Source organism: Anser anser (genome assembly GCF_964211835.1).
Source record: "Anser anser genome assembly, chromosome: 9".
Taxonomy (NCBI): Eukaryota; Metazoa; Chordata; class Aves; order Anseriformes; family Anatidae; genus Anser; species Anser anser.
Window position 1 is genome coordinate 28,139,720 of NC_139729.1, and position 14,491 is coordinate 28,154,210.

Genomic DNA, 14,491 nt, shown 5'->3' on the forward strand with positions numbered 1-14,491 from the left:
CTCAGATATCAGCTACACTCATAATAATAGGGCGAACAACAAATGGTAAGAACGAATGAAATGAATGTACTTTGTAACCAGCTGACTGTATAATCTATGCGGAAGGCATTTTACTGCATGTTCACCATCCTCATAAACAATGGTACAAAGCCTCGTCTTTATAAAAATGTTAGTCCCTCACAGATTTTTATGATGCTGAAAAAATCGCGAATCCTGACTGCAAAATCCTTTAAGCAGAAGTGCTAACTGACTCCAGCTATTTAGGATATTCCCCAAAGGAGAGTGTGGATAATAAAAGTGAGCACTGGCAACAAGACAAACCTTGTTAACCAATACAGAAAAAATCACTGGCTAGCACTTCTCAGCTGTGAAAGCATCACCTACATTCTTGTGGAACATCTTCCCTGCGCCCAGGACTATCGTCTGCCCACAGCCAAAGCTTTTTTGGAAGGGGATTTGCTACCAGGAAGAGTTCATGCACCTAGCGCAGTGCCTGCTAGGAATCCGATCTAGAATTTGTCAATTCAAATGCAACTCATACGAGACAGCGTTTAAATTTAAGAAGTTTTTAAAAGTGTATGTTTATTCTCAGTTTTCCACTAACAGGCTCTGAAACACCAGCCATTTTTTGTTTTATCCTGTTATGAAGAAACATAAATGCCAACTCCTAAAACATATTAGGAAATTAGTATGGCTGAGAAAAAGGGTATAATAACCACAATGATTTTCTTTTACGAAGCAAATTGCCCTGGTTTCCAAGCGTGAATTAAGCAGCTGCAAACCTTCCGAAAGCAGCTGCTCCACGTGCACTCCTGCTCTGCACAGCCTGCCTGCGCTGGCACAGGTGCTCCACCAGCACGCGTGGCTGCGGCTCAGACCAGGAGCCCAAAGCTTGACCCTGCTTTCCGAGGTCTCTCCAGATACCATTTAGTCATCTCAGGCTGCCCAAAGCCCATTCCCGTCCACAGGCTTTGTATTTTGAGAAGCACCGTGTGATCCAAGTGCACAGGTTAGAGGAATGAGAGACTCTGGCTCCGTAGGTACTTCCCACATCGCAAGCTTGCTAGGTCTGCCTGGGAGCTTGGATGTGCTTTCCTTTAAGGCTTTAGCAGAGAACTATTGACTATCAGCATCTCCCGGCACTGACATTGCACAAAGCTTTACAAGCAGCACTGCTGTATTAAGGCAGGCACACTTACCATGAAGACGTAGGACTTGGTGCAAATACAGATCCAGAAGGTGCCCTGAACACAAGGCCACAAGATAGCCCTGTCTGGAAATCTGTTCCTACAGAGAAACAAATACAGAGCCATAGCACTGTTCCCGCTCAACCTCCACCCCAATACACAACCTGCGGAAGGCTGGAGCTCTTGGGAAACACCACCCGTCAGCCACCATTAGAAGCCTCGCTGCGCTCACCAGTGGATGCGTTACCAACACCAAAAAATGGCACAAACATGCATTAAAATAAATAATAATATTATTAATAATACATAAAAATCACAATGTGCATCTACTCAAGATGCCTGAGCAGTAAGTGGTGAAAATCAGCAGCCTGTAAACAATAATTCTAAACGTTTCCTTTAGCATTACGTTCCAGGTTCAATAAACACCAACCTTTTACCAGACTGAAGGAAGCCCACAGCGTACTGACGGCTTTTCATCAGAATGATCCATTTTACTTTTAGAATGCTTCAACTTCAAGCATTAATCAGAGTTTATTGCTTAAAATTAGAGACTGGAGGTGCTATTGCTGTTGCACAGAGCTTGAAGAACACCTGTAACGTGCCGTGCTCAGACTGACTGAATTTCAATTAATTGGCTAGATTATGTTTTTAAATCACGGCTGTGTTTGTCATGTGGCACCTGCTCTACGCCCAGTGAAATCACCATCAGCTGGAACAACCCATGACTGGAAACTTAAATGATGGATTTGTAACCTCTGTGCAGAGCTCCTGAGCTCACCCCTCGGTGCTGCCATGCAGAGGTTTGCCCTTGGGCCAAACACCCGCGGGGCCCGGCAGTGCAGCCGTCCGTCCTGCAGCGACCCCGCTTCCTGCGGTGTGCAAGGGAGCTGAGGCCCCAGCTTCCTCAGGTGTGCACATGAGAACATTTACTTCCTTCTTAAGCACCCACAGATACGGGCTCAACCCCTCTTCTTTAAATTGGGGCAGAATGGGAGGAAGCAGAAGTAGGCGGGTGTGGAAGGGAGGTGAAGGAGGTCACATTCACAAGCTGAGAGCACAACCAGAGCGTGCTGAGGGTCTCGAGTTCCACAGCTCTGAAGGGTGCAGACACGACCGCCCACCATTACCATCAGGAGCAGGGGAGCAAGCACAGCGCAGCACAGCGGCACCGCAGCTTCAGCCCTGGTGCGTCTCCGAGAAAGCCACTCGGCCCTGAAGGCTTCAGGTGACGGAGGTTCCTCCTTGCACACACACAGACTGTTTAAATGCTTACCTACCTGCACCACTTTAGAAGAAAAACTCCTGCTGTATTTCCACACCACGCCAGCAATCAGCTGTTCTTCCCCAGCCACCCACACGGCCTCACAAAGCCGCTGCAGGAGGCAAAGCACCGTCCCATCAGTCAGGGCTTACTTCGGCTTTGCTAGAAACCCATCAGCAGGGACGGGCAGCAGCGCTAACCGCCACGGCTTCGTGGGCAGCAGGACAAGGGACGGGCATGCTGCACTCCAGGGAGAGCTCGCATAAATCAAAATCTGGTAACACCACATTTTGAATGTTAACTTCTTATGTTAAATTTTTCACAAGACGGTGAAGCACAGAGATACATATGACCTATTTTGCATTGGTAATTGAAATAAATTATCATACTCCTCCCCAAGTCCTGCAATCGCTATTTTTCAGATTGAAATTTTCCTGAGTGTTTTAAACAATTCTTTCCTTTTTGTTAAGGATAATCATTGGACTTAAAAATTAACACCTACCCTTGAAAGAAGTTGTAGCCTCTACTGAGTATTTACCTTCTTACCCGTTACAAGTTTTTCAACACGCTACTGGATCAACTTCCAGTTAATTTCGCGCGCAGTGTGAGGAGTCATCACAAAAGCCCTTTAGAAGTGTGCTCAGTCTTTCAAAAGATACTGATTGGAAATAGACCCCGTATGAAGTGAACAAAAATTGTAACAGTTGCAAATAGATTAATTCCTGAGCACACTGAAATGGTATATTTTGCATCAAACCTCTGGATTTCAGGAAAATATTTCCAGCTTTTTTCAAGAGGGTGGGGCAATCTGAAGGAACGAATGCTTCTCTTTGCACGGTTCCTGCAGCACGATGTAGTACTTATGCCAATGCAACACAGGCGTCTTGCTTCCAGAAGTACAGAACTGCTACATTTTTTGGATTAGAATGTGTGTGTTTTCATATACGCAGACCACGTGCCTCTGCAGTGACCCCCAGACTCCAAGGCTCACAGAGTTCATCTGTTTCTGAATGCAGAAGAGGCAGAAGGGTAGGAGGAAAAGGCAAGTTCGGGGCACCTTTGTTCTCCCTCCAATTCTGACATAGTTCAGGGGCTTATGTAGCTCCTGGCATTGGCCATTAAAGGAAAAAAAAAAAAAAAGGCAATGTCTTCCTCTGACGCTGCTCTTTGGATAGGGCAGAGAGCAGCTGCAGGGCTTAGCGCACGGCCCCGGCCTGGCTGCGAGCAGCGGGTGCTCACCATGGCTGCTTATAACATTGACATGTTTTTTGTTTTTGTCCCTATTAATTAGGTTTTCAGCAAAAGAAACTTTTGCTGCTATAGCTAACATATGCTATCAGCTATGGACTCTGAAAACAAACCTTTGTGCCTGTAAAGCCTGTCTCAACATCCTTTGGGCAGCATACAGTAAAGCGTTACTCCTTCATTTTCACAAGAAAATGCTCTTAAACACATAATAAAAGATGATGGATTTGGTAGTTGGTATCCCATTTAGAACTGGTGTCTTGAGGTTTTGCAATGAACCACCAGGGTCTAGGAGAGATCTTACCCCGTAAGTGCCCCAGCCTCCTGGTCAGCCGGTGTGCTGCACGTTAGATCAGTCTCCTGCACATTAGATCGGATTAGATAATGCTGAAGGATAAAAGGTTGCCTAAGAGATGTGAATGAGTATGACCAAACCTTACAGATACTGGAATACAACATACTATAAATCCCAATGGAATGGGAAGAAAGAACTGTACAAAGTAAAAATTTTATATCCACCTATTGCCATTTCAAGACGGCATTCACAATTTGTACTAACCCAGCATGACTTCAAGATAAGAAACACCCACCAAGAGGAGAAAAGAAAGAAAAACACCCTACATTTTAGACATCCAAAAAAAATAAAGGCACAGGTGAAGGCATTCGATTAAGCCTTCTTCCTTAAGCACCAGGCAGTCGCCAGATCGTGGAGCAGCCTGAGATCTGCCAGCATCGCCTCGCTAGCACTGAGCACCACGAGCTCATGGCACCCCACACGAGGCTTTCACTTCCTCCTGCCTTCTGAAGAGTAAAGAGAGGCACTGAAGAAGCTGTCTTTGAAGGAGACATCCAGGAACAGCAAGCCAAAACCAGAAACGCACTCGGTCCCTTAGCAGGCTGGGCGCAGGCAGAGGCAGCGGAGGCGCGTCCGCCGCAGCCACCCCGGCCTCCTCCCGCAGCCTCCCCGGCCTCCTCCCGCAGCCACCCCGCTCCAGCCCCAGCCCCTGCCCCAGCCCGGGGCAGCCGAAGGGCCCCTGGTGTCCTCACAGGCTCCTCGCCTCGCAGGTGAGCACGCTCCTCGGGGACGACGCGCCACCTCCACATCCCAGAGATCATGCTGTCATCTGCTCAATTTTGCATGTTGAAAATAATCACCAGCGTGGGTGGGGCCCCAAAGCCCTTTTAGTGACCGAGGGACTTCGTAAGCAAATAAAAAAAAAAACAAAAATCTTTTTAAAAGGGGTTACTGCTTAGAGAACAGTTTTTTTTTTTTTTTTTTAAATACATGTTAATGTTTTACAGTATCTTTCTTAAACCAACCACACAATTTAGAATAAATAGGACTTCAAAAACCCTACAGAATTAGTTAGGATTTTCTTTTAAATGCAATTGCTGCTTTTAAGGTCAAAAGGTCACAATATTAGGTACACAGGAAATAATTAAAATGCCAGCTGGAGTTAAATTCTGCTCTTGGTTGCTTAAATAAGCCTCTGGTTTCAAAAGGGTTACAGAAGAACAGTAAATTGAGCATATATATGCTTGTAGAATCAGAGAATAAGTCAGTCCAGTTCAGATTCATAACACTAGATCAACACAAATATAACTTCACAACTAAAGTCATATTGAAAATTCTACTGTAGGCAATTAGGACACCTAACACACTTGTTCGGCATTTGTTTACATCCTGGAATAATACAGTTTATGTCTTCACATCAGCATGCACTAATGTGCTTGCCAAATGAACTCCAGTTACCCGTCAATTAATTTCTGTTAGCTAAGTGCTGAAAAACCCCGAGTGACTGATATAGGAAGTCAGCATCTTACAAAGACCTGAAACAAGCTACGACCAGATGCACGTTGAGCAATTCCAATTAATCATAAAGTCTGTAAAGAATCCAAGAATATCCATCCTTGAACTCTTAGTGTTTCAGTCTAGACAGGTTTGGTTTCAACTTACTTATCACGAGAAATACAGAAGTGGGACACAAGCTACAAGTTTTATTCACAGACAGCGCTGACCACAAACAATTCCGACTAGTTTGACAGGTTGCTATCCCTGCATCTGGTAAAAGGCTACACACTGTACACGCCGAATAACCACAGTGATTTTCTGGTTTAGCAATGCTGAAAATTAATTTCTGCCAGGTCAAAAATGCTTGAAAAGGAACAAGACTCTTCTTGGTGCTTTTAATTGGCTGAATGAACACGTACCCAAGTTTCTATGCTACTGTCTGATACCCAATGCACGTGGGCACTAAATTCCTGATTTTCTATGCTTTGAAAAAAAAAGTGGACATTTCCTGAGTTGTAGGTATCATATACAACTTTGTACGTATACATAAATATTTATGCTCAGAAACCTGTAACTTTTGCTATCACTACTGAGGTTGAAGCAGAGCAATACTGTAAGTAAATAAATATTGAAGTACCTGTGAACACTCTAGTTCCCTCTACCAGACTGACCTAGTTCTTTGGTAAATCAGATTTTTCAAGCCGTTTCTCAGCTGAGAGTCCCAGCCTTGGAAATACCTTAAATATACAGTGTTCTCCTTATATTTGTTTTTATTGCAAAAATACGTGAAGCATATGGCATGTATTTCTGGAATCTAGGCAGCTTGTGCTGTACAGTAATTCAAATGTGAATCTCCTCTCTATTTTTTCCCTTAATTAAAGGAAAAACCAAAAGATCCAACAGCCAAAGAGAAAGCAAAACCCACAATAAAGGAAACATAATATTTGAAACAAGAAACACAGCAGAAAATAGACAGCCAATCTGGAACGTGGCAGAGTATTCAAAAAAGATGGGAAATCAAGATCTCAAGCATTAGAAACTTAATTACTCAAGTACTTCATTAGCATGCTTTCATCTTAACTTTGTTAATCATCAAGTAAACTTGGCAGTAAACTCCCAATACTAAACTGAGGCACGTAGCACTACCGTAGTTCATTCAAGGAGTAAAATTACCACTAATATCATCCTTAAATACATATGGCTTCCAACTACGTTGAGTCACATTGCATCTATCATCACTGTAAAGTTCCAGGCAGGTTAACAGAGATTTTGGTGATTAGTAGCGTAGGCAGCAGTGTCGGGGAGCTATGAAAACTTAGTGTAAGATCATCGCTGGTGGATAACACATTGATTGCACAACCTTGCTTTGCACTTTTGAATTCGTTTACCACCAGAAAAATCCACAATGGATGTTCACAAGATCTTACAAACCACACAGCATATACTAATACTACCAGCTCATTAAAACAATCCAACGATCTCTCAGCACCTTTTTCAACCTTTGGGTTGAAAAAAGAAGATTTAGAAAATAACTCAGTCCCTACAGCATGGTGATTTTTATAGTGCTACATTAACATATATGTTAAATCATATTTAAGCATGCTCTCTATCTAGCAATAATGATCACAATAATTAATATTAGAATACTTAAACCAAGGCCAGTAAAAATAACAAAGACATTTTTCTGAAATCATTCAAGTATCCTACCTCCAACTCAAAGTGCTTTTAGCATCTTTTCTGATTCAAGCATAGGGCTTAATTAAACCAAGATTTCTGCTAGATGTTCTTTAAAAAAATTGCTTCCAACATTCAGGTGTGTCTTAGAGGGAAAAGGTCACATGCACTTCTAAGGAACAGCATCATTTCTGCAGACTTTGCATCTTCAAACTCTCTCTTGATCTTCTTCCTTTGCTTCATTTGGTTCTGCAACTCCAGAGCCAGAATTTCATGAGAAGTCCGTGCATCTTCACTGAAATCAACACTTTGACACAACACACAGTTGAAAAACGGAGGTGTAGGAAGCCAAAAAGGTATGCCAGAAAGATGCTGAAGCTGGAAACCAGAGCAGGGCTGGGGACACAGCCCTGCCACAGCTCCGCAGGCCGGAGAGGCCTTGCCCTCTCCTTTCATTTCTGTCACAGGTGCTGTAGACTATCTGGAGACAGCAAGATGGCAAGGAATTTAAACGATTCCCCTCATCAGGACAGGGTAATGCCTCTCTTCCTCGGGACTGTCGGTGTCAGGGCTGCAGGAGCCCTGCTGGTGTGGGCATCTCTGGGGGAGACCCGGGCTCGGCGCCTCCCGAGCCATCGCAGCAGGAAACGCCGCTCGGCCTGGGACCTGCCCTCAACCTTCACACAGGTGTCGCGGGGTAACGGACAGCCACGCTTCTCAGGAATACCGTCAGGTGCACAACTTTAAACAGCTAAAATGAGACTTCCTTCCGAGCACCCACGTCGGGGTCCACACCTGCTTACACGGCCTACTAACAGTAGGTCAAACGCAGCTGCAGCGCAGAGCTTACCGCCTTACCTGTAATGCTATCCTCAACAACTCAACACCAACTTGTAAGCATTCATACTAGTTATTTACATTGGTTTAACAGTAACACTGCAGAAACAAAGCATTAGGTTAATATACCTGTGAGAAATTTACCAAGGGAATGCTGATGCACAGGCTGGCCTGTACCTTTTTTGCTACCCAATTCAAAGAAAAAACACTTCCACTCCAGATTAGTTTTTCCACCCAGAAGCTGATTTACAACCGTTCACAAGAATACTGTCTAACATCCCTTTTCATCCTAGAGTCATAATACAACAGAATAACAAGCCTGTATCAAAAGGGAAAAAAATAATCACAATGTCACTCTGATCAGACTGGTTGCTGCGGAGCTTCTTGCCCACCTGTAGTCAAGCAGAGGAGACATCTGTAACCTGTTACCTGGACATTCCATCTATTCACTACGCACTTTTTATGTTATCTTAAAAACAAAGAGTTTTATAGAAGTAAATGATTCTTAAGTCGTTAAAGCCTAAGTTACATGTCATACACCATTTTCCTAAAAATCTCTCTGTATCCCAAACAAAGCCAAGGATTCTCGATCACTTAGTCTCCTCTTTGCCCAAACCTCCAAAAGACCCAGAGACTGCCAAAATAAAGTCATCACACAACAGCTGCTTCCAATCTTTTGCAACTTATTTGAACAGCTTACAAGTTCTGGTTAACTTGCTTCTAACTTTATAGTCTTTTAGATAGGAACTAAGACATATTGTTAGATTTTGCAGATTAATTATTTACCTGTAGTATTTGCTTTATGCATAATATGTCATCTAGTGAAGTACTGCTCTAGCATCAACACTTTTAAATAAGCACTGTTGTGCATTAGAGCAGTCATACTCCTCCAAACATTTAAGATTGCAATAGAGAGATTCTAATGGCTGTTCTTAAGCTTTCTGCGCAGAAATCTCTGCTTGACGCCTTTATCACTTGACTAGTTCAGGTTTCTTTGGGTGTTTTCTTCATCGTGATGGTAACTGCATGCAGAATTGAGATCACAAAGGGTGAGATCACCTATGGCAAGGGCAATAATTTTGACTCCAACTTCAACGAAGTCTAAAGAAATACACACACACACACTCTTCCTTGGGAAATACAGTCAGCTTCTTGATTACAGACTAATAAATTGTTAGTCTACTTAAATTAAAAACAAACCAACACACACACACAAGACTCAGTCCCACCAACACATTTCAAATATCATCACTATAACTCATCTGAATTTCTTTAATTGTTTGAACTAAAATCTGCTTTTCAATCATTCTCTCAGCTGCTACGCATACGTTTGCCAGAGGTTGTCACCCCCAAATAAAAAAAAAAAATTTACAAGTCAGGCAAATGTTGAATTCCTACAAAAATGAGATTTTATATCATGATGTTATAACAACATGACAGGAAGGAGAATCTTATTGACATACACATTTTGTATAAAGCTGTAAACACTGTAGGAGGAGGCTATAAGCTACAAAGATCATTATTTGAAACTATTCCACCTTTGAACAGAGCTCATGTACATAAGCTTGCTTCTATAGCAAGTCTCAAACCTCTTCAGAACATGCATGGCCACTCAGAATAGAAGTTATCAAGGGTACAGTGAAGGTCTATCATGACAGGTTTTGAGTTGCCTGCTATACATATCTGGAGAGCAAGACAGCTTCCAACAGCAGTACAGCTCCAAACGCTTTCCATTTACCATCACAGGAGCTGTCCATTAATTTGAATGGCAGTGGATTCAAGAGGACGCGTATGCCACTCCTTTTCAAACAAAACTCTTAAAAGAAAATGGAATTTCTTGCATTTTGTCACTCCTCAAAGAAATCTGATACTTAACAACACCTGCATGCAAGGAGCATCCAGATGAAGAAGTCATAAAGAGCCAGCTGCCCTTTATTCAGAATGCCCTTTGCAAAAAACTTGCCAAACATTCGTCTGAGAGAAGCAGAACCAACAAGGAACCCCACAGCCACAGAACGTACCGTGGTCTGCAGAACTGTAAGCACCAATAAAGCCTGAGCACTGTGTTGAGAAGAACCACAACTGTATTGAAAATGAGGTTTAAAATACTGCACAGTTACAATCACAGAGACTGGCATTTCAAAGGCATGCTTTCTTGCGATAGAACAAGCTTGAATTTTTAAAGATACAATCATAATGCACAGCAAAATATGTGGCCATGAGACCAGCCTTAAACTAAGGCCTTGTTTACATGATTTCTGGACTGTCAGGAAGTATTTTGGCTGGGCATGTAATTTTTCTTCCAAACCAATTAAATTTTTGCAATTCGCACTGTGAAAAGAGCTATATACCACCTTTGTATTGACACTGGTATAACATATTCCCACAGGGAAAAGAAATAAAAGAGTACCTTTATATTGATACAATATTTTCCTCTAGTGTAGAAGCAAATATAGCTTTCATTATTCAGTCAAGTTAAAGCAGTATGTTTTTTTTCTACTTTATAGACAAGGCCTATGTTTAACAAGCACCAAAACACTTCAAAGTATTTGGAAGATCAGACTACTGAGCTCTACTATTTGTACTGTCCTCACCAAGTCACAGAGAATATTGAACATCTAAATACATTCAAAACTCTGATTAGACCCATGCCATATTTTTTTGATTTTTTTTAAATCCTTCACTGTTTGACGAACACACCTTTTTGGCAAGAACTAGAGTATATCTACAAAAAAAGAAAAAAAATCATAATCCAGAATTTACTAAGTTGCCTTCAGCTGCTCTGCTAGGCTAAGGAAAACTGGACTTCACACCCCACTGTGTGCTACTTACACCCATTTTTGCATCATTCCTCAGTCACAACACAGGCAATAGGAGAACAGGAGGCACTACAAAACATGAATAATCCGTTATCTGTTGTGGAGAACAGAATGAATATCTGCTTTTACCAAGCTGAATGAGTTGCTTTCAATACATTGATCTGGAGCAAGGCTTGTTAGGTGCTAAAAATATATATAATCCCACTGAATTTAAGGCAAAATTGGACCATCACAATAGCTGAGATGTTAAATTATGGCAAATTGTATTTTTAAAACTTCAGTGCAAGATATGGCTGCAATCAAGCTTTCATCATTTTCAGTACAGTATTTTTGTTAAAAGAAGCCCCTAACATTCAGAACATACTCTTATCCCAATTTTCAGGAGATACTGCATGTTGCTAAAATCAATATCCAATCCCCAAGTGGAACACAATGTTATCATTTTAATCTCAATCACTGAGGTTTCACTGTGTAGAATTAAGCTAAAACGAAAACCACTCCTTCCAGTGTTGAAGCAGAAAACTTTCCTAGTTAAAAGAAGAAACGATTGGATTTATGGTAGACATCAAGGCGGTTTGTTTTCAGTTGGCCTAATTAAAAAACTTTTACACACCATTGCTCAGTTTCTGTTTCCACGTCGTATAGATAACTTCAAGTCTTCTTGGGATGCAGAAAAAGAACTGCACTTTTTGTAGACTAATCTTTAAAGAAGGGGCTAAGAGAGGAAGGTAATGGAGGTAAACAAATGCCCAGATCTTCCAAATCACAGAAGGTACAGGTCTCCTCCCACCCCAATCCTTCCTCATAGGAGGAAAGTAGTAGTAGTCTCGATGCATAATTTTAAAGAGTTAAAACGTAGCAAGATTAAAACTTTAATTTCTTTAAATAATTGCCCTTTAGAATTTTGTTCTTCCTAGTAAACCTGTTCCTAGTAACAGATAAGGTCCTGATCTTACAAGACGTTTTCACACTGGAGCCGCGCTACCTTCCTAAAGCTGCCTACTGAACACAGCGTTCCACACGCATGCTGGCGTCACATAGCCCCAGGACCTAAACACATATGAAAAGCTGTATCACCAATTGTTATTTTACCCAACATTTAGCAATCTTGGGGCTTGTTTTTTGTCTTTTTTTTTTTTAAGCACTGTCCTTAGCTAACCCAAGCCCCCCATGCCACTTTTACATCTATTACAATATAAATCAGGATTAACGGCCTATGTGAAAGTGTTTCGTGTAGTACATAAAAGCGCACAAAGTTGTTTTCTAAAAAACAGCATTTGTATTAAAATTCTGAAAATGGATAGACATCTCTTAAACGCATGTCTGGAATCAAAATGACAGTTGTTAGAATTTTCTTGGTACATCACAACGTTAAGGTTTCTTTCTTTGCTGGCTGGAGGTACATCCCACACAAAAAATAAAATATAATAAAATAAAAACAGAAAGAACAAAAAAGCCCACCCCCAAAATCCCAAAAGGCTAAATTCTTGCAAATTTGAAGTAAATGAAGCCCGAACTTGCAAGACATGGAAATTACAGTTAAAAGGCTCAGATGGAAATAAGAAATAAATTCCACTAACAATAGGCCCTTTTGTCCTGGCTTGTTCAGTATGATTACTGAAAGGAAACTGTTAAGTAGTTTTTGGAGTAGTAGATAATGGGATTCTGTGGAGCTTTCACAGGTTGGCACCGGCTGGAACAGCTGAGTTTTGAAGGCACTCTACAGACACAGGGCTGCTCTTGGCCCTGTATCGCATTTAGGAAGTCTTTGCACTTTTTAGAGAGCTAGTCATCAAAATCAGTTATTGCCAACCCAAAAAGAAAAACCCTAGAAACCAAAACACCGCCGCTCCCACCCGCCAAAGGATAAAATAAAAACGAAATCACACACACACGCACGCCTAAAAAATTGTGCAGATTTGTAACATTTTCACAGCTGATTAAAAAAAAACAAACAAACAAAAAAACAGGAGAAAACCAACACGCTACCACTCTCTGCAAACTCCCATCCGATACAGCAGGTAAACAAAATAGAGAATTATTTCACAAGTGATCAGCAGACGCTTTCCGGCACCCCACGCTGGCGGCAGCGGCGCTGCCAGTCCCGCTGCGCTGTGCAATGCCCGCTTTGCATAGATCCGCGGCGCCGGGCCGGGCCCGGCCTCCTCCCGTGCCCGCTGCCCACAGCCGTCTGCGGCAGACACCAAGGGAACACGCGACGGTCGAGACTCGATGAACGTACATGCTGAGAAAAGCCACGTTTCCAACGCGATTTTTTTCTTTTTTTTTTTTTTCCTTTTTTTTTTTTTCCTTCCCCCCCCCGCGGATGCCCGGGGCGCCGCACCCGCCCCCCGGCCGTGCCGGTGCCGGTGCCCGTGGCGGTGCCGGTGGCGGTGCCGGTGCCCGGCGGCGATGCCCGGTGCCGGTGCCCGGCGGCGATGCCCGGTGCCGGTGCCCGGCGCTCTCGGTGCCGGCCGCCGCGGACCTTTGTTCCCGCAGCCCCGGCCGCCGGCCGCTCTCAGAGGATGGCGCAGGCGGCGCAGCACTGCTCGTCCCCGTTGGGCTGCGAGGCGTAGTTCATCTGCCTGACGATCTCGGCGAAGAGCTCGTCCACCGAGGCTTTGTTTTTGGCCGAGGTCTCCATGAAGGGGCAGCTCCACTCCTCGGCCAGCGCCTTGCCTTCCCCGAAGGAGACCTCCCGCTCGCCCTCCAGGTCCACCTTGTTGCCCACCAGGATCATGGGCACCCGCTCGTACCTCTTGACGCGGATGATCTGGTCCCGCATGGGCTTGATGTCCTGGAAGCTCTGCTGGTTGACCAGGCTGTAGACCAGGATGAAGCCCTGCCCGTTCTTGATGTAGAGGTCCCGCATGGAGGCGAACTGCTCGGTGCCCGCCGTGTCCAGGATCTCCAGCACCGACGGCGAGGAGTCCACCTCGATCTCCTTGCGGTAGAAGTCCTCGATGGTGGGGTCGTACTTCTCGATGAACGAGCCGGTCACGAACTGGACGGTGAGGGCGGACTTGCCCACGCCGCCCGAGCCCAGCACCACCACCTTGTACTCCCGCATGGCTCCCGGCGCGCCGCCTCCCTCGCCTCCCGCTCGGGGCTGCCGCTTCCCTCCCTCCGCCCGCCCTCGCTGGAGGAGGAGGAGGAGGAGGAGGGCGGCGGGCCGGGAGGCAGGCGGCGGGCAGGGAGGGGCGCTCCGCGGCGCCGCGCGGGGCCCGCCGGGGCGGGCAGGGGCCGGCCGCGCCTCACGGGCCCGCTGCGGGCCAGCCCCGAGCCCGGCAGCGCCGCGCCCCGGGGCCGGGCGGCGGGGAGGGGGCGCGCGGCGGCGGCGGCGGCGGGGGGAGGCGGCGCGCAGGGGGCGGCGGAGAAGAAGGAGGAGGAGGAGGAGGAGCGGGAAGCGCCGAGCGGCCGCGCCCGGCCCCGCCGCGGCCCATGGCGCCCCGCGGCCCGCCCCGCTCCCGCGGCCCGCCCACACCGGCCCCGCTCCGCCTCCCCCCGGCGGCGGCGCCGCGCGGGAGAGGCGGCGGGGAAGGGGCCCGAGCCGCCCGGACTCGCCGCCCCTTATCGCGGGGCACGGCCCGGGCATCTCCCCGGCAGCGCCCCTGCCGCCCGTATCGGCCCTCCCCAGGGGTCGCCGTGCCCTCCCTCGGCGGGGCTGGGCCGGGCG

At 45.4% G+C, this 14,491-nt stretch overlaps 1 protein-coding gene across 1 annotated transcript; it reads right to left on the reverse strand.

The window, feature by feature from the left end:
• Window positions 1-6,971: 6,971 nt before the first annotated feature.
• RAP2B (RAP2B, member of RAS oncogene family) lies at window positions 6,972-14,098 on the reverse strand. The gene has a single exon (XM_083848161.1). The coding sequence runs from the start codon at window positions 13,883-13,885 to the stop codon at window positions 13,334-13,336; it is 552 nt and encodes a 183-aa protein (XP_083704287.1). The 5' UTR covers window positions 13,886-14,098; the 3' UTR covers window positions 6,972-13,333.
• Window positions 14,099-14,491: the final 393 nt, after the last annotated feature.

What these genes read in the sequence shown, in the direction of transcription:
- RAP2B (XM_083848161.1), bottom strand. Translation starts at nt 13,885, where the DNA reads ATGCGGGAGTACAAGGTGGTGGTGCTGGGCTCGGGCGGCGTGGGCAAG.